The sequence below is a fragment of the Oryctolagus cuniculus genome, chromosome 5 (assembly GCF_964237555.1).
Source record: "Oryctolagus cuniculus chromosome 5, mOryCun1.1, whole genome shotgun sequence".
Taxonomy (NCBI): Eukaryota; Metazoa; Chordata; class Mammalia; order Lagomorpha; family Leporidae; genus Oryctolagus; species Oryctolagus cuniculus.
This window is the reverse complement of record NC_091436.1, coordinates 118,185,073-118,205,237: the sequence shown is the minus strand read 5'-3', so window position 1 is coordinate 118,205,237 and position 20,165 is coordinate 118,185,073. Positions and strand designations below refer to the sequence as shown.

Sequence of the window (20,165 nt, the reverse complement as noted above, 5' to 3'; positions counted from 1 at the left end):
GCACTCTAACAAAAAGGCAGCCAAGAAAAGGAGCAGTGCCTGCCGAAAATCTGATGTGGAACTTGGCGGACCTGCAAGAGGCCCAGCAGTCTCCTCCCAGCAAAATGAAGCTTCTGTTTACACAACTCTGCCTATGAGCCTTCATGCCAGGGAGAAGCCCACATGGACTCTGGTGCCTTTTTAAAAAAGATCTTTATTCACTTAAAAGATAGAGTGACAGAAAGAGAGGCAGGGAGGGAAAGAAAGAGATCTTCCAACTGCTAGTCCGCTACCTAAATGGCTGCTAAGGCCAGGGCTAGAACTCCATGCTGGTCTCCCTTGGAGATGGCAGGGGTCCAGGTGCTTGCGCTATCTTCCAGTGCTTTCCCAGGCACAATTTCAAGAAGTTGGATCAGAAGCAGAACTTCCTGTGTCAGTTTAACCTACAACACCTGACTGCGATGTCTTAACTACAATGTCTCCATTTAGATTACATGCATCTCATATGAATTATCAAGTATCCTGCCTTATATACAGAGTTCTTTTCACTATATATACAACACTAACCCACAGTGAATTAAAAATAATACTACCGATGCTTTTGATGCGTCGTAGTAGGTAAAGCAGCCGCCTGCAGTATTGGCATCCCATGTGGGCACCAGTTCGAGTCCTGGCTGCTCCACTTCTGATCTAGCTCCTAGCTAACGACCTGGGAAAGCAGCAGAAGATGGCCCAAGTGCTTGTGCTTCTGCACCTGCATGGAGACCTGGAAGAAGCTCCTGGCTCCTGGCTTCAGATCAGCGCATCTCCGGTCACTGCAGCCATCTGAGGAGTGAACCAGCGGATGGAAGACCTCTCTCTCCCTCTCTTTCTCTCTCTCTCTCTCTCTCTCCACCCCCCTATAACTCTCCCTTTCAAATAAATAAATAAACCTTTATAAAAAATAATACTACAAATGTTTACTAAGCACTTGCTATGGTATTAGCAGTCTTACTAGGAGTTTTACATGTTATCCTTTATTTAATTTCCTATCCTTTAAGATTGGCCCTATTATTATCCTGCTTCTCAAATGAAAAGGCTGAGATCTGAAAGAAAGAGTACCTGCTCAGTATCCCCTGGCTGATAAGCACTGGAGCTGGAATTTAAACCCAGGGAGTCTGATTTCAGGACATACTCACTTAACCCCAATACCAGGCCCTCCCTTCATAGCATATGTGCCCATAGTCCAAGAGAGAAGCGTGGTTTCTGCCTGTGCTCCCTAAGACACTGCTCCAGTCAGATACTTACCCAGATAGGTGAGTTGTCTCAGCTGGCTGCTGAAGAACCAGTCACAGCTTTGGTCCTGACCAGGTGATGGAAGAGACAGAAGGGAGCGGCCCACTTGACTCCCACAACGTATGAGGATGTCAGAGTAAGGTGGCACATCTGTGTGCACCAGCAGGAGGTAATTCCCATGAGCAAAGTTGTCAAATGTTGCTGAGTACTGGAAAGGAAAAATACAACAGTGTCCAATTAGTAAGAAAGTTGCCCCAAAATGAGCTATAGAAAACATAGTTAGAACCATTTAGAAATAGGATAGTGTAGACCTGGACAGCTAAAAGACACAGGCATAGGTCTTGAATTCCTTTTCAGTTTTCCCCACAACTTGAAAAGGCGGGCAATGATGGGTGTCAACTATTTACAACAATACTAACTTCCAGTGCTGGAGCACTTACCAGACAATCAGGCAGTATGTGAGTCATTTATGCCTTGATTGTTGCTTTTACTGTCCCATGTTATAGCTGATGAAGCTGACACAGGCAGAAGTTCAGTAACTTGCCCCATGTCACAAAGCAGGGCCATGCTGGGCCCAAGGTTTCCACCTCTAGAGTCATACCCTACTGCCTTCACTTTATGAAAATTGCCCAAAATGTGCACATGGGAATCTCAAGGAAATGAACAACAGGGACACATCCTTTCTGACAGTCATAGTGGAAAGAACAAGATCCTGTTCTGAATTCCTCCTAACTATGGTATACCTGAAGCAACTTCCATCTGTCCTCTGCTATCCTGTTAGGGGATATTTATGACAACACAAGAGGACAGAAGTGTACTGAAAGGAAGAAAAGCTGAGAGAATCCACTGCATTGGGGGGAGGGCCTAAAACGTATCCACTTTTCACATGACTGTCCCTATTTTTACTTCCCCCAGGTAAAATTCCTTCAACTGAAACCAGCCTGGGGACTCACAGGGATCTCTTTTTGCAACTTAACTTTTTACCACAAGGTGGCAGTATGAAATGTGTAAATGCCTGGTTAAGACATTTTCTCTGGCTGCAGACACTTCTATTGGGGCTGTTGGGTTTTGATCTGTAATTTAAAAAAAAAATGCAATTCTACAGTGTTCTTAGAGGCTAATTTTCATTGAATTAATTAATTTAAAATTTCAAGAAAAACCATTCTGCACTCAAGATTGAGATTTAAACAGATTCTTAAATTTCCAAGTTAAAAACATCCAAATCTTACATCCAACATCTACTCATCATGCAGCTGTTGCTTTCTTTATCAGCATCAGGTAATGATTAATATTTGCAACCTATTTCCCAGAAGAAAAAATCAGAATTCCTTATTGGGAATGGGACACTTCAATGAATGGATTCCTGGGGTTACCTGCAGAGAGCTGTGGATCCAGGGATTCTCAAATCGCAATGAGTAGGTCTCTTGGTCCAAGAGCAGAGCCATCCAGCCATGAAGGTTAGACAATGTGTCAACTACATAATTGACAGTGGTTGACTTATTTCTGCTGTCAGTCAAGGTTAAATTGTAAGAAACATCAGGAGCATCAGCTCTAGGTTGATTTTAAAAGAGAAACAAATGGAACAAATGAGTTCTAAAGTTATTTTCCTATTCCCAAATTCTTCCCTCACCAAATATAATACACTTTTTCTTTTTTTTTTAATTCTTATATCCTTTGTACGTCAATGAAGGTTTTAGTAATCACCATGTAGGTCAAAACAGCCCAGTGGATAGCTGTCATTGAATTTCTTGCACATTTCACTGGCCTAATATCTGCTAATCGGAATGCTCAGATCTTAAGCCACTAAGAAATGTTACCCTAATGAGTTCATATGTACCAGGACCACATACTTTATCAAAGAAATGTGCACAGGCAGAATTATGCCATAGATCAGATTCATCAATAATGGAGAATATATTATTTTTATTATGACATATTCCTATAGTGAGTATAGTGAGCAGTGACTGAGACTCAGGACCTGACATGCCTGGACACTCAGACACCCTGCTGCAATCATCCAGCAGGAGTGGCTTTGTAGCTGAAGAGGAGGTAGCCTATCTCCTCTCCTTGCAGTTTATCAAATTTCCAATGCTCACTGCCATTATAGAACCTTAGTGTTCTTGAATTTGCTTCTTAAAAACAAATATTGTGGGTGTGCACTTGGTGCAGCAATTAAGACAATGCTTGGGATGTATGCATAACAAAGCAGAATGCTGGATCTAGTACAGGCTCTTCCAGTTCCAAACCAGCTTCCTGCTTATGCACTCACTGGAGGCAGCTGGCCCTGCCACTCGTGTGGAAGCCTGGATTGGGCTCCTGGTTTCAGCATTGCCCAGCCCTGGCTAATGAGGGCATTTGAGGAGTAAATTATCGGATGAAAGATGTCGATAGATCGATAGATCGATAGATAGAGATAGATATCTCTCTCCTCTTCAAATAAAATGAAAATAGATCTAAAATTTAAAAAATGGACATAAGTTGTGAGATCCTTAAGTTAGAGATGTCTTCCTCTTGAAATCCTCTGCCCTGGCCCAGGCCACTTTACACAATGGCACTCAAATCATGTGTGTTTTGGAATGAAAAATGCTGGATAAGATCTTACTTTAAAAGCAGTCAGGGCCATTTTCCTAATATATATAAAGGGTTTTGAGAAAAACTGCATTTTACCAAATGAGGAAATTGAGGCAGAATATGGTAAAAGTTATATGTGAATGTCATGGGCTACAGCTATAAATTCATAACCCAGTATCCCCCAAATTATTCTATACAGCCCATCCAGTGAGTGATTTTAAGACTACTAAAATATAAATATTTTTCTCCACATGCTAAGATCCTAAAAGAAAGTCAAAATTGAAATTAAAATAATGTGAATGTCAGAAAAAAAAAAAACCCACACATTGTAATTGTCCTTTCCCTTTTTGGTTTTCATGAGAATCTTTAACTGTCGTGTTTTGCTGCAGGCAGATAATTAAATTCTCAAAGCAGAAGAAAATAAGACAAAGGAGGATGTTTGTTTGCACATTGAGGTGGGACACAAGTATATCTAAAGCTGATTAATAAACCATGGCATATTATAAAAAGCAACTTTCAGTGTTGAATGCTAGGCATTGAAGTCAGAATTAAATGGGTATAAATTGGAAATAAAGATCAGTGCACAATGGAGGGTGTGAACTTGGACAGATACCAATGCTTTTTCAGTTTTAGTTTCTTCTTTAAATAAAATTCATTATTGTAAATATATATTTACTTAGCTACAGTGAAACTTAAACAATGTAAAGCACTCAGTAGCCTTAATCATGCCCACCAATGCCTATATACAATTCACCTGGTACAGAACCTCAACTATGCCAGCTTGGTCACTCTGTATAACTTATCTCAATGTCTGGAATTTTACCCAGGATATTTGATCATTTGAAATCATACGCCAAACCTTTCCCAGTACAGAGCACTGACCCTAGCTATGCAGCATATATATTTCTTTTGAGATTAAATATGCTCATTTCATCTCTTAATTACATGAAATAAAATGGACAAAGAAATGCTCAAGGCATTTTGAAATAAAATAATTATTCATTCCCCAGATTTTCTTTTTTTTTTAAAGATTTATTTATTTATTTTTTTGAAAGTCAGAGTTACACAGAGAGAGGGGAGGCAGAGAGAGAGAGAGAGATCTTCCATCTGATGGTTCACTCCCCAATTGGCTTCAACTGCTGAAGCTGTGCCGATCAGAAGCCAAGAACCAGGAGCCTTCTCTGGGTCTCCCATGTGGATGCAGGGGCCCAAGCTTGGGCCATATTCTACTGCTTGCCCAGGCCACAGCAGAGAGCTGGATGGGAAGAGGAGCAGCCGGGACTAGAACCGGTGCCAACATGGAATGCCAGTACTTCAGGCCAGGGTGTTAACCCACTGAGCCACAGCGCTGCCCACCACTTATATCAGGCCTTAAGTTGGAACTAGAGGACAATAATTAACTCATAATTATCTAATAATCTGAGAATCAGAATGGTCCTGAAGCCATACGTGCCAACTTCCACTCCACTGCATAAACCCCTCTGTGATATTTTTTCCTTTCCCATCTTCTAGCTGAGGTCGTTCACATCCTCAAATAGAAGGCTGTTACATTTGTGGAATTTATTTTTAAATTATAATCTTCAGAAAACTATAAGAATGCTAAACTCCCTTCACATTTACTTTACTTTTTTTTTGTTAATATGAAGAGAACAGATTTCATGCATTCCATATGTACAGTTCCAAGAAGGCAACCACACTTCCTCTCTCCTCCCCATCCCTCACTTTCCCTCCCCTGTATTCTTTTCATCAGTCTTTGCATTTTAATCCACACTACCTTGACAGGCTTACTTCACCACCAACCGTAATATTCAACAAGTAGGAAGACCTCAGTTACATAGGAGAATAAACAAGGGCTAAAAAGCACAATCATATCATAAGATGTCCATTTCATTCCTATACATTTTTTGTATTCTATATTAGCTGCAAATAACAGAGAAAACATATGGTATTTGTGTTTTTAAGACTGGCTTATTGGCCGGCGCTGTGGTTCACTAGGCTAATCCTCCGCCTTGTGGCACTGGCACACCAGGTTCTAGTCCCGGTTGGGGCGCCGGATTCTGTCCTGGTTGCCCCTCTTCCAGTCCAGCTCTCTGCTGTGGCCCGGGAGTGCAGTGGAGGATGGCCCAGGTCCTTGGCCCCTGTACCCACATGGGAGACCAGGAGAAGCACCTGGCTCCTGCCTTCGGATCAGCGCGATGCGCTGGCCGCAGTGGCCATTGGAGGGTGAACCAATGGCAAAAAGGAAGACCTTTCTCTCTGTCTCTCTCTCTCACTGTCCACTCTGCCTGTCGAAAAAAAAAAAAAAAAAAAAAAAAGACTGGCTTATTTTGGCCAGCGCTGTGGCTCACTAGGCTAATCCTCTGCCTGCGGTGCCGGCACTACGGGTTCTACTCCTGGTTGGGGCACTGGTTCTGTCCCAGTTGCTGCTCTTCCAGTCCAGCTCTCTGCTGTGGCCTGGGAAGGCAATGGAGGATGGCCCAAGTGTTTGGGCCCTGCACCCATGTGGGAGACCAGGCTCCTGGCTTCGGATCGGTGCAGTACACTGGCCATGGTGGCCACTTGAGGGGTGAACCAATGGAAGGAAGACCTTTCTGTCTCTCTCTCTCACTGTCTAACTCTGCCTGTCGAAAGAAAGAAAGAAAGAAAGAGAGAGAGAGAGAGAGAGAGAGAGAGAGAGAGACTGGATTATTTCATTACATAAAGCATAATGGTTTCCAGTTGCATACATTTTGCTGTAAAAGGCAGAATTTCATTTTTTATGGTTGAGTAGTATTCCATAGTGTACATACACCACATTTTCTTTATCCAGTCATCAGCTGATGGACATCTGGGTTGAGTCCATGTCTTAGCTATTGTGAATTGAGCAAAAATAAACATGGGGATACAAATAACCCTTTCATATGCTGATTTAATTTCATTTGGGTAAATAATCACAAGTAGGATAGTTGGGTCATACGGTAGATTTATTTTTAGATTTCTGAGAAATCTCCATTTTGTTTTCATAATGGTTGTACAATTTTATATTCCCACCAACAATGGACTAAGGTACTTTCTGCCTATATCCTCACTAGTATTTACTATTTTTTGATTTTTGCATGACAGGCATTCAAAAATGGAGTGAGATGAAACATCATTGTGGTTTTTATTTGCATTATTAGCTCAGGCTAGCCATCCTGAGCATTTTTTATGTGTCAGATGGACATTTGTATTTCATTCTTGAAAAATACCTGCTCATGTCCTTTGCCTCTTTATTAACTGGATTATTTGTTTTGCTGTTGTTGAGATTCTTTTATAGATCCTCGATACTAATCCTTTACCAGTTCTACAACTTGCAAATATTTTCTCCCATTCTGTTGGATGCCTCTTCACTTAGTCCAATATTTCTTTTGCAGTGCAAATGAACTATAGACCAATATTCCTGATGAACACAAATACAAAAATCCTCAACAAAATGCTGGGCAGTTGAGTCTAACAACACATCAGAAAGATCATTCACCCAGATCAAGTCAGATTTATCCCTGGTATGCTGGGATGGTTTGATTTCTGGCTTCATTCCTTTATGGTCACAAAAGATACATAGTATGATTTCAATTTTTGGGGGATTTGTTGAGAGAGGCCTATGATATGATCTATCCTAGAAAAAGTTCCTTGCACTGATGTAAAGAATATATATTGCTGTGGGAATGAAATGTTCTGTAGCTATTAATTATGTTCATTTGGTCCATAGTGTAGAATACCTCTGTCGTTTCTTTCTTGATTTTCAGTCTATTTGATCTGTCCATTGATGAAAGTGGGATGTTGAAGTCCCCCATTATTATTGTATTGGAATCAATGTGTCCACTTAGATTTAGTAATGTTTGCTTAAATAGCCAAGCATCTGGCATTGAGTGCATATAGATTTAGTATAGTCCCATGTTCCTGTTCAATTGATCCCTTAATAATTACATAATGCCCTTCTTTGTCTCTTTTAACAGTTTTTGTGTGTGTTAAAATGGATTGATTTTGTTTGGTATCAGGATAGCCGCACCTGTTCATTTTTGCTTTCTGTTAGCATGGATTATATTTTCCATCCTTTCACTTTCAGTCTATATGAATTGGTGAGGTGTGTTTCTTGTAGGCAGATAATGATGGGTCTTGTTTGTTAATCAATTCAGTCAGTCTATATCTTTGAATTGGATAATTTAGGCCATTTACATTCAAGGTTATTATTGATATGTAACTACATGGTCCTGTCAATTTTTATAAATATTTCTACTATCTGCTTTTTATTTCTTTTCTACTTTTACTAGATTTTTTTTCCTGTCACATTCTTTTTTAAGTTTTATTTAAGTCATACAAGACTCATGCACTTTATATATACAGATTTAGGAACATAGTGATTCTTCCCACCCCAACTCCCTCCCACCCATGCTTCAAAAATTCTTCCTCCTCTAGGAACATAGTGATTCTTCCCACCCCAACTCCCTCCCACCCATGCTTCAAAAATTCCTCCTCTTTCTCCCATTCCCACCCTTAATTTTTACAAAGATCTCTCCGTTTACTAAATTATTGTATGGGTAACCCTATACTAAGTAAAAAAAAAAGTTCAACAAATAGTATGAAGAAAAAGTACTGTTCCTCAACAACAGAGACAAGGGTTGCAAACCATTATCAAATCTCACAATGTCCATTTCACTCCAATACATTATATTTTAGGTACTCTATTAGTTATCCCTGATGAGGGAAAACACCTGATACCTGTCTTTATGGGACTGGCTTATTTCACTAAGTATAATGGTTTTCAGTTGCATCCATTGTATAACAAAAGACAGGATTTGATTATTTTACAGCTGAGTAGTACTCCATAATCATATATATTCCATAATTTCTTTATCCAATCTTCAGTTGATGAACATCTGGGTTGATTCCATATCTTAGCTACTGTGAATTGAGCTGCAGTGAACATGAGGGGTACAGATAACTCTTTCAAATGCTGACTTCTTTTGGTTTGGGTAAATTCACAGGAGTGGGATGGCTGGATAATATGGTAGGTCTATTTTCAGATTTTTGAGATATCTTCATACTGTCTTTCACAGTGGCTGCACCAATTTACATCCCCACCAACAGCAGACTAGGGTACCTTTTTCCTCACATCCTTGTCAGCATTTGTTGCTGTGGATTTCTGTATCAGAGCCATTCTAACTGGGGTGAGATGAAACATTGTGGTTTTGATTTGCATTTTCCTGATGGACAGTGATCATGAAGATTTTTTTCATATGTCTGTTGGCCATTAAAATTTCCTTTCTTAAAAATGCCTGTTCAAGTCCTTGCCCATATCTAAAGTGGGTTCTTTGTTTTGTTGTTGTTGAATTTCTTAAGCTCTTTGTAGATTCTGGATATTAACCTTTTATCAGTTGCATAGTTTACAAATATTTTCTACCATTCTTTCAGTTATTACTTCACATTGAGAAGTATTTCTTTTGCTGTTTAGAAGCTTCTCAGCTTGAAATAATCCCATTTATCTGTGCTTTTAATTTCTTTTCCAAGAAGTCTTTGCCTATGCCAGTGTCTTTCAGAGTTTCCCCAATGTTCTCTAGTAATTTGATGGTATTGGTTCATAGATTTAAGTCTTTGATCCATTTTGAGTCAATATTTGTGTAAGGTGTAAGGTAGGGGTCTAGTGCTGTACTTCTGCATTGCCTTCACATTCTTTCTTAATGATGACTATCATGCTCTGATTCTCTGTGTAGCATATCCTCAAGATCATTTGAAAGGCTGGCCATGTGATGACAAATTCTTTCATTTCTGTTGTTTGGAAAGGTCTTTATTTCACTTTCATTTATACATGAGGGTTTGCTGGGTACAGTATTCTGGGTTGACAATTCTTTTATCTTAATACTTGGACTATATCTCTCCATTCTTTCCTAGCCTGTAGAGTTTCTGATGATAAACCAGCTGTTATTCCAATTGGGGATCCTCTGAATGTAATCTAATGTTTCTCTTGTGCACATTGTAAAATATTTTCTCTATGCTTTACTGTAGAAAGATTGACTATAATGTGTCATGGATAAGATCTTTTCTGGTCATGTCTATTGAGAGTTCTGTGTGCTTCCTGTACTCGGATGTCCCTAACTTTCTCCAAATTAGGGACGTTTTGCTGTTATATCACTAAATAGGCCTTCTAATCTATTCTGTCTTTCCATACCTTCAGGAAATCCTCAGATGCCTATGTTTGGTCATCTGATAGCATCCCATAAATTTCAAACACTATTTTCAGTATTTCTATTTTTTTGTTGTTGTTGTTGTTCTAGCTGGATTTATCTTCTAGCTTAGATAGTCTTTCTTCTGCCTCACTAAGTCTGTTGTTAAGGCTTTCCAGTGTATTTTCTATTTGACATATTGAATTCTTCATTTTGAATATTTCAATTTGATTTCTCTTCAATATCTCTATCCCTGGCCGGCGCTGCCGCTCACTAGGCTAACCCTTGCCTGCAGCACGTGTACTCTGGGTTCTAGTCCCGGTAGGTGCGCCAGTTCTGTCCCGGTTTCTCCTTTTCCAGTCCAGCTCTCTGCTGTGGCCCGGGAAGGCAGTGGAGGATGGCCCAGGTGTTTGGATCCTGCACCCGCGTGGGAGGCCAGGAGGAAGTGCCTGGCTCCTGGCACAGCGCGCTGACCATGGTGGCCATTTGGGGAGTGAACCAATGGAAGGAAGACCTTTCTCTCTGTCTCTCTCTCCCACTAACTCTGCCTGTCAAAAACAACAACAACAACAAAAGAAAACCTCTACCCCCAGCAAAATTTTTCATCCATGCTTTGTATGGATTTCTTTATCTCATGTATTTATTTCTCTGTGTTTTTGAGCAATCTTATGATCATTCTTTTGAATTCCTTTTCATGCATCTCATTAATCTTTTCATCTTCACATTCTGATATTAAACTGTTATTGTGTTCCTTTCGATGAGTGACATTGTCTTCTTTGTTCACGTTTCTTGTATTTCTTCATTTATTTTTAGGCATTTGTAGAAATACTTTTTTTTTTCCCTCTGTTAGCTGTTATCTTTGAACTATGCTATGCCTGTGTGGCTTAGTGGAGTGTCTGTTTTTCAGTGGATATCCAGAGGCTTGTTCTCAGTCCCAGAAGCTGGCATCTTCTCGAGTCCCTGGTTGCAGGAGTTAGCAGCCTAGTTAGCAGCTGCATGTTTGCACTGTGTATGCTATCCCATGGCATCTCTTCTTTCTCTAAAATTTCCACTACAAACTTCTCTCCAATTCTCCCATGGAAATGCACTTACTCTGATTTTCTTCCCATGTCTTTTCCCTATTCAGCCATCTTTGCTCTCCCCATTGTATTTCCTAACCTTTTGTCCTCAGTCATCCTAGTTCTTTCTTCTCCTATTGAATCAAGAGTCTGTCTAGCACAGTAGTCCCAACCAATATATTTATTCAATGAAAATCATCTTATAAGAAATAAATTTAAATTAGATTTGGTAAGAAGAAGCAAATTGGAAGTAAGAAATATCAAAAAATAGATAAGTTGGCTAGAGTAGGTATTGGGGTTGGTATTCAAGATCAGATTCCCCATGGTCCACTAGAAAATAATTCCAAATTTTTCAATTTTTGAAAGCACATCCTTTCAGCTCTCATTGGGAAACTTGGGCTCTGAAAAATCAATCACAAGACCTAAATCCAAGAGAGGACTGATATATCAAAGTGTCCAATTGATGATTTACAGTAAGAAATAAAACACTTATTACTTTTTGATAAATAAATAAGCAAATTTTAAATGTATCAAAACACTTCAACTCACTACTGAATGTTATTTCTATCCACCAGAGAAGGCTATTCAGAAAGTCACAATGAGTACCAGGAGATTTATCAGAAATTCACTAATCAAAGGTGATAACTAATTGATTGTAAGTTATCAGAGTTTGATGGAGGCAACCACATATCAATAGGACATTTGCCAACAGGACTTAAACATCTATTTAATAGTCAGAAAATTGCTATGGATCACATACAGACAGTACACACTAATTTGAGATTCTTGTTTAGGAAAATGCTGAGATTTCCTTAAAAATGCATATGTCTCCTATTCTAGTCAACTGCTCTCAGTGAAGCCACTTTTATAGTATAACTATAGACCAGAGGAAGAACACTATTTGTTCAAATGTTTCCAAAAGCTTACATATAATTCTCCCTGCCTTAATAACCTATACTTTTGCCATTCTTTTCTTACCTATCATTCCTACCTTCTTGACAGTTACATAAGTGTTTTATGTGATAGTATAATTAGTTGGGTAGATATTTCCAAAATTTTTCTTAATTCCAGCAATGTGACCACAAAAATCCCTCTGGTCACCTTAATAGATTTAATTATTTCTTGATTTTTTTCCATTAGCAGCATATTTATAAGTCAATTTTTAGAGTGTTTTATGTTCTTATTTAGTTTCTATATGTTGCAGATAAAATTTTCAAAGGAATCATTTTTCAGAGTCTTCAGTTTCTGAAGGCCCCTATAAACATCAACCCCTCTTGAGATAGTATCAAACCACCAGACTGTACTTTTCTTTGAGTCTTCTGTACATGTATTTTGATGCTTTTTTTCCTTCTAACCAGCATCTAATAATCTGATACTATAATCCTTTCTTCTTTCCCCTTATCCTATGCATTATTCCCCTCATGCATTGTCTTTTTTTAAAAAAATATTTTATTTACTTATTTGACAGGTAGAGTTACAGATAGTGAGAGAGAAGACAGAGAGAAAGGTTTTCCTTCCGTTGGTTCACTCCCCAAATGACCACAATGGCCAGAGCCACGCCGATCAGAAGCCAGGAGCCAGGTGCAGGGACCCAAGCACTTGGGCCATCTTCTACTACAATCCCAGGCCACAGCAGAGAGCTGGACTGGAAGAGGAACAAACAGGACTAGATCCGGTGCCAAAATGGGATGCCGGCACTGCAGGCAGAGGATTAACCTAGTGCGCCACAGCACTGGTCCCTGCATTGTCTTTCAAATCTCTGAATTTATTCAGCTACATGAATCCAAATTTATTCAGGATCCAATTCCATAGGCACTCATGTGCAGCATTAGCTTTCTGTTGTACAGCCTAAGAAGGATGTTATCAAATATACCTTCATCACAGCAAGTAGTAGAAAAGGTCATATGGTACACTCTGAAAGTCAAAAATATAAAAGACCTATCCCTGAATAGGCAAGATGCCCTGATTGACCATTACCAGGGCCAAAAACAACCAATGTCAGATCAGCACCTATCCATCTAGGCCAAATGCCAGCACTGACAGTGGTGGGCTCTCCTAAAAGCACCAAAAGAACATCAATAGTCAAAGAACACCATGAAGAAAATTTACCAACCATAATTACTACAATTTTCGCTTGCCCTAAATAGCCACCAATTTCCCAGTGCCCTAAATAGCCACCAATCTCCCTCTCTTTACTGTTAATGAAGCAAAGGAGCACACAAGTATTTCTAATTTGGAGGAGCCAAGGGAGTCTGCATGGGCCATTAGCAGCAGAGAGTTTCATTACTAAGGGAAGAAGTCTCTCCCTGAATTTCTCATGGCTTTATGTGCAAGAAATCAGAAGGCAACCAGTCCATTTGAAGTATTAACCCTTACCTCTGTATCAGCAACAGAGCCTGGGGACAATCGGAAACAGAAGAGGTCTGTAAGGCTTACATGATGCTTTTCTATTCTCCCTGGGGTACTGTAATTTTTATGCTTTATAAAAAATAATCAAACCTGTTTTAAATTAAGGGGTATGTTCTGTTATAAATATAACACTATCACTTGAGAAAACTTCCCAGAAAAAGCACCAGTTTACCATACAAGTTGCTTAAACTGTTATGTAATTTAGTACCCATGCACTGTGCAGAACTGTTGAATGTATACTGCCCACAAAGGATTTGCTAGCCAATCAACAATACCAATGAGAACAAATATTAACTCCCTGGTTTGTGTTTACCATTAGCTTACTTTTCCTCAGGGTCCATATCTCTGTGTATTAAGAAAAACACTGCACTGAGCGCTAAATACTCTTGATTTGGAACAATTGCGAAATAAACCCCTTATAATTACACATCTCCTCAGCCAGACACATCAAAATAGCTAATCTCAAATGGTGCTGCAAGCATCTCCTGAATATTTGTGGTTGCTGCTGTTGCTCCCATCTTTTTACTGCATGAAAAGGAAAAAAAAATTGAGCACAGCCAACAAATATCTGTATCATGGCTTTGCACATGCATCTTTTGAAAATAGACTGAGCTCATAACAGTCTTTTTCACAGAACCACCATTCCATACACTGGCCTGCCACCATCAAGGCATATTTCATGTTCATCATTTTTCTTTTTTTAAAAGATTTATTTATTTATTTATTTGAAAGGCAGAGAGAGAGAGAGAGAGAGAGAGATCTTCCATCCACTGCTTCACTCCCCAAATGGCTACAATGGCCAGAGCTGGGCCAATCCGAAGCCAGGAGGCAGAATTTTCTTCCAGGTCCCCCACGTGGTTGCAGGAGCCCAGCATTTAGGCCATCCTCCACTGCTTTCCCAGACACATTAGCAGGGAGCTAGATTGGAATAACAGTGGAGTAGTGGGGACTTGAACTGGCACCCATATGGGATGCCAGCACTGCAGGCAGCAGCTTTACCCAGTATACCACAGTGCAGCCCCAGCAACTTTCTCTATACATAAATTTATTGTCTCAGAAATACTTCAATATTTCTCCAAATAAGATAAGAAACCAAAGATGAAAGAAACTAGACACTCATTCTCCAATTTATTTTTAATCTTTAATTTCAGATACAAAATAGAACTAGTCAGTAGAGAGTAAAGTTATATTATATAATAATTCTTGAGTTTCTAGTGGGCATAGCCCACACATCACTCCTCCAAGGCATTTCAGATGTATATTTCTATCTTTGGTTAAAGATGGCCAAGAAAAAATTTATTGTAGAGAAGCCTAAAAATCAAACTGGCACCTGCCGCCTCTAAGCTAGCAGCTACAGCTTTTGCAACATACTTTCTGCTGTCACATTAGGACAAATGCTTGATCTGCTGAGCCCAGCATGAAAGGCTGCCTCAGAACACAGGAATACCATTGTTGGAGCTATGCAACCAGAGTGAGACACCCATTTGTCAGGAGTATTGGAAACAATGTTCTGCATCATATAGGAATTTAGAGTAAGAAGCCTGTCTTCCTCTCATACACATACACACCTGGTGCTAAGGTGGAGCTTACAGACATCAGCTTACAGACTTGCCTCTCTTCCCAACTCTTTATTTAGTATTATCAGGTTCTAGCTCCCAATAAAGAAGATGAGAGTATTTTTACCGCAGTATTAGGCAGATGCTACGTCAAGGCTTTTTAGAGTGCTAAGTGGTTAAACATTTACCAGTGCATAACTGTGCCCTTTATCATTCATGAAACTTAAAAACCATGTAATAGTGCTGCTGATATTCCTCAGTTTGGGTCCATTTTGGTTTTTCGATCTTTATTCTGTTTCTGTAACTTCTGCTGCCAAGAGAGGATAATATATCTTACAATTTTCCTGCCTCGTTCGGTATTTTTTTAAGGACTGAAAAGATACCATTAATGGAGCCAGGTCTATTTATCCCTGGGAAGGAGAGGTAGGTGATTACTAGGGGAAAAGCTAGGCCAAAATTTCCATTTGAACTCTTCCGTACTTTTGCATTTATAGAGGTAGGGGGTGCCTCATACTTTGAATGGTGACACATTAAGAGCAGTTACATAGGTGAAAACTGAACGCAAGCACTACAGGAGAGGATATTAAGCAAGATCTAAGAATCACCGTGATCAACAAGAACATTAACCACTTCTTTTCCAGGAAAGGCAGGAAGGAAGAAGCAGAAGGCACTAAGGCACAGTGAATCAGAGTATGTCCTGAGACACTCCAGATTTTATGACCACCAGGAGGTTTTGCTAGATCAGTACAATGTCATGAGATTATTGGACATTATTCTCTATTTTTCAGGAATTGGACTAAATTTAATTGTCTTGCCAGGCATTGATTTTACAGAAACATAAAAATCCACAGACTTTTTCTCAATTAGTAATATGCTGTGCATTGCTTTTTGAATAACAAAGGTAAGATAGTAACATTTTTTTGAAGCTTTTATTTATTTATTTGAATAGTAAAGTTACAGAGAGTGGTTCACTCCCCAAATGGCTGCAAAGGCAAGGGCTGCACCAATCCAAAGCCAGGAGCCAGGAGCTTCTGGGTCTCCCATGTGAGTGCAGTGGCCCAAGTATTTGGGCCATCTTCTACTGCTTTCCAAGGCCATAGGCAGAGAGCTGATTGGAAAAGGAGCAGCTGGGACACGAATTGGTACCCATATGGGATGCTGGCACCACAGGGTAGCGCTGGCCCAAGACAGAAACATTTTAAAGACAGAATTTATTGGGCATTTACTACATGCCAGTCAATGACTTTGTGAGATAAATGCTATGATGTCCATTTTATTAAAAATTTTACTGAAAAAATGAAGCAAAATGAGGCAAAATACACATAAGAAGGAGAGAAACTATGACTTATACCTACAAATGAGTCTTAATCACCTCTCTATTCTTCAGTCTCTGAAAAACAATTCCACAACTATGAATATGTCCTGACTGTTATTTATGAAGAAACTATGAAAAACTCATAAATATTGAGTGCCAGACTATAATATCATGCAAACTCTTCCAATTTTTCCCAACATCGATCTAATCAATAATTGGAAGACAGAATCAAGGCTTGATTTTTTTGTTTTTATATCTAAATAAGTTGATCACAACTGAAAAGGCTATAGAGTGCTCTAGACCATGGAAGCTAAGCATTATGAAATGAAAAGGGTAAAGAAGTTAAATGCGCTTAAGGGAAAGGATGCAGAGAAGGGAGGGTGGAGCACTGAGAGATGACCCTGAAAGCAAGGCATGAAGTTCTGCAGGTGAAAAGTAAGAGCAGCCTGGACTAAAGAAGGGGAAGTTGGAAAGGAAGACTTATAAAGACTCAAGAGAAACTTTCTTAGGATATAAAATGTAGCTAGTAGGTAATTAATGTGGGAAATAGAATAAGAAGATGAGTCAGAGATGACTCCATGTTTCTAGTTTAGACAGTATTTATCTCAGTGGGATTATGAAAACCCAGGGAAAGACCATAGGTCCCATATTGTCAATATGAGTTTGAGAAGGTTATTAAACATTGTATGGAAATATTAGCAATACTGATGCTCAAAAGAAATATAGTATAACCTATTAATGCAGATATCATCTTAAATTTTATCAGATATCATCTTAAATTTTATAGTAGTCACATTTTAAAAAGTAAAAAGAAACAGGTGAAATTAATTTGAATAATAGCTTTACCTCATATCCAAAGTATCATTTCAACATAATATAAGCAAACTATTAAGATACTTTACATTATTTTTTCATACTGTCTTAGAAATATGGTACACAATTTACCTGTAACAACACATCTGTTTGTACTAGCTACATTGCACTACATATGCTCAGTAGCCATCAGTTTCTCATGGCTAAAATGCTGGACAGTGCAGATTCTAAGAGTGGTTGGATAGAAGGGTCTGGAGAGCAATACAGCAGTGTAGACTGTAAGGAAAAATCAGGGATCATCATTGAAAGTTAACTGATGCATGAAAAGAAACCTGGTCACCAGGGAAGCACATATGGCATGAGAGCAAAAAACATATCCTAACAGAATCCTAAAGAATACAAGCATTCAAGAGAAGTTTACAAGGAAATGGAGGAGCACACACAAAATAGCTATTGATAATAGCATCCTCCTTCTGTATAATGATCTCTGTTTAGAAGAATTCATTTTACTAAATTTTGAGACTTATAAATTCAAGAATTATAGTGGGCATATCATCATTATTGGATCCCTGCAGAAAAAAATAATGGCTACTGGTATACATTTTTTTTTTTTTTTTTGACAGGCAGAGTGGACAGTGAGAGAGACAGAGACAGAGACAGAGAGAAAGGTCTTCCTTTGCCGTTGGTTCACCCTCCAATGGCTGCCACGGCCAGCGCACTGTGGCCGGCGCATCGCGCTGATCCAAAGCCAGAAGCCAGGTGCTTCTCCTGGTCTCCCACGCGGGTGCAGGGGCCAAGGACCTGGGCCATCCTCCACTGCACTCCCGGGCCACAGCAGAGAGCTGGCCTGGAAGAGGGGCAACCAGGACAGAATCCAGCGCCCCGACCGAGACTAGAACCCACTGTGCTGGCGCTGCAAGGCAGAGGATTAGCCTAGTGAGCCACGGCACCAGCCATGTTGGTATACATTTCTAAAATAAGATCCTGGTTTTGCGTTGGTAGGGTTACCACCACCCTTGCCTCAACAGGAAGAAGAGTTGTAGAAACAAAAGCTGGGAAAGGAACCTTCTCCAGTAAACCTGTGGCTCTTATAGCAAGTATGTTTTTTAGAACTGGTCAAAGAGAACAATATCAGAAGCATTCACATGTAGATCAAATATGTCATCCTTTAAATAAAATATAAACTAGACTCTGCCTTATAGATAGTAGCAGTTTTTTATTCACCCAAATATTAAATGTTATGGCCAACTTAAAATATTTATATGCTTCTGTCAAGCCAGCTGCTGGCACTGAGTTATAGGAACCAATAAAAATGGAAGCAGTACAAAAGTGGGCACCCATGAGACTCATACAAGGCAGTGAAGAACAAAAATAGAAGATTATCAACATTGTAAAAAGACGGACATGACAATATACCAGAGAGTGGGCCTATCAAAGAAGAATTCATTCTCTTAGCTCTTGATTTTCTCAAAGGGGGCCAGGAAATGTTGATGTTAGGCCTCACTCCCTGCTCTCTTGGGACTTCTTGCTGAGGGAGAGAGTAAGAGTTGAAAGTGAAGACTGCAGGGTGCTTGTGCCATATAAGATCTCCATCAACAAGCAACCCCAAAAGATCATGACTGTGAGAGTTTTGTAAATCAACTCTTAGGGTGCTTGCCCGAGGGCGAATAGCACAACAAATTAATCCTTTCTCCATGAAATGCAGCAAAGTTTGTATCTAAGCTTAATTCAAATTGCTCATTAGCTCTGACATGTTTCTAATGAGGTTATAATGCTCTGGGACAAAGATCAAGCCACTGAACACAAATAGCTAGGGATAGAATCATAGAAAGTTAAAATTAGAAGGACTTTAGAGCAGTGCTTCCCTAAAAGATAATTTGAGTCACCTGGATATTCTGATTCAGGACAGCTGGGGTCTAGTCTGAGCTTCTTTCTAAGATGCTCCCTGGTAACGCTGATACTGCTAGTCTACTTTATTCTATAGGTGAGGACACTATGGCCAAAAAACATCCCAGAAGCACACAGAGACTTACTTAAAGGCCAATATAAGGCAGTTAACTAATGGTCATAGACCTGTGGATCAATCTGAAAATTTTAAGTAGAAGTAGTGTGTTTACTCATCCTAGCTTTTGGGGACTGAAAATATTTCCAAGACATGGGATTTTCCCTTTGGAAACCAGGAAAATTCCAGAAATAAACAAGAAGAATTTTTCATTCTACCAGAAACCTTTTGAGTCTAATTATAATATGGAATCAGGATCATGTTCTTGACCTTGTCTGTCTCTGAATGGTGGAATAATGACCTACTCCCAAGCTAAGAACACATCCTAAATATCTCAAAGAGTGATGCCCAGTCAAGAATGAGGCTCTGCAGAGCCTTCTATTACTACCTTGACAAATGCCTCCACAAGTGACAGTCTAAATAGATATCAAAGGCATAACAAGAGTATCAGGAACACATAGAAATAAATATCATACAAGCATTTACTGTTCCTTTTAGCTACACAAGGCTATTTGAAAGAATGCATATAGGAAATAAATCACTAACTTTTGTAAATCTCAAAACACTTATTTTTGTAAAATCAACACAGGAATAATATAAATCAGGATACATTTCTGAGAATGATGGAAAAAGTCATGCTTTGCACAACCAAAATTAGAAATAAAAACACATCCCTCCATACTTAACTCATTGGAATTGGGCCCATTAAACTTAGATATAATGAACAGTCTGGAAAGCAAAAATGAAAAAGTTTCAGCCTATTCAGTGCTGACAGTGTATTTCTAAGGCTAACAAAACAGAGGTCAAGATACTGATTCCATATACATCGAAAATGCAGAGTTAGTACAATCCTGACCACAATGACTCCCACTCTCTGGAGTTTACATGTTCGAATAAGATACCAAGGAGGTCTCATTGAATTAATCAACTTAATATTCATAGAATTAGGACACTTAAAGGAAGGAAATAAATGTGGCTAAATATATACAATGCATTTGAAATAGGTAA

At 39.2% G+C, this 20,165-nt stretch overlaps 1 protein-coding gene across 6 annotated transcripts in view; it reads right to left on the bottom strand.

The window, feature by feature from the left end:
* PKHD1 (PKHD1 ciliary IPT domain containing fibrocystin/polyductin) overlaps positions 1-20,165 on the bottom strand; it is a 579,994-nt gene that overhangs the window by 264,781 nt on the left and 295,048 nt on the right. For all 6 annotated transcript variants that reach the window (XM_070074011.1, XM_051855614.2, XM_051855618.2 and 3 more), the window contains 2 exons: positions 2,628-2,805; positions 1,267-1,462 (listed from right to left, as the gene is read on the bottom strand). In XM_070074011.1, the coding sequence (XP_069930112.1) occupies positions 1,267-1,462; positions 2,628-2,805 (374 nt within the window). The remainder of the gene's footprint in view (positions 1-1,266; positions 1,463-2,627; positions 2,806-20,165) is intronic.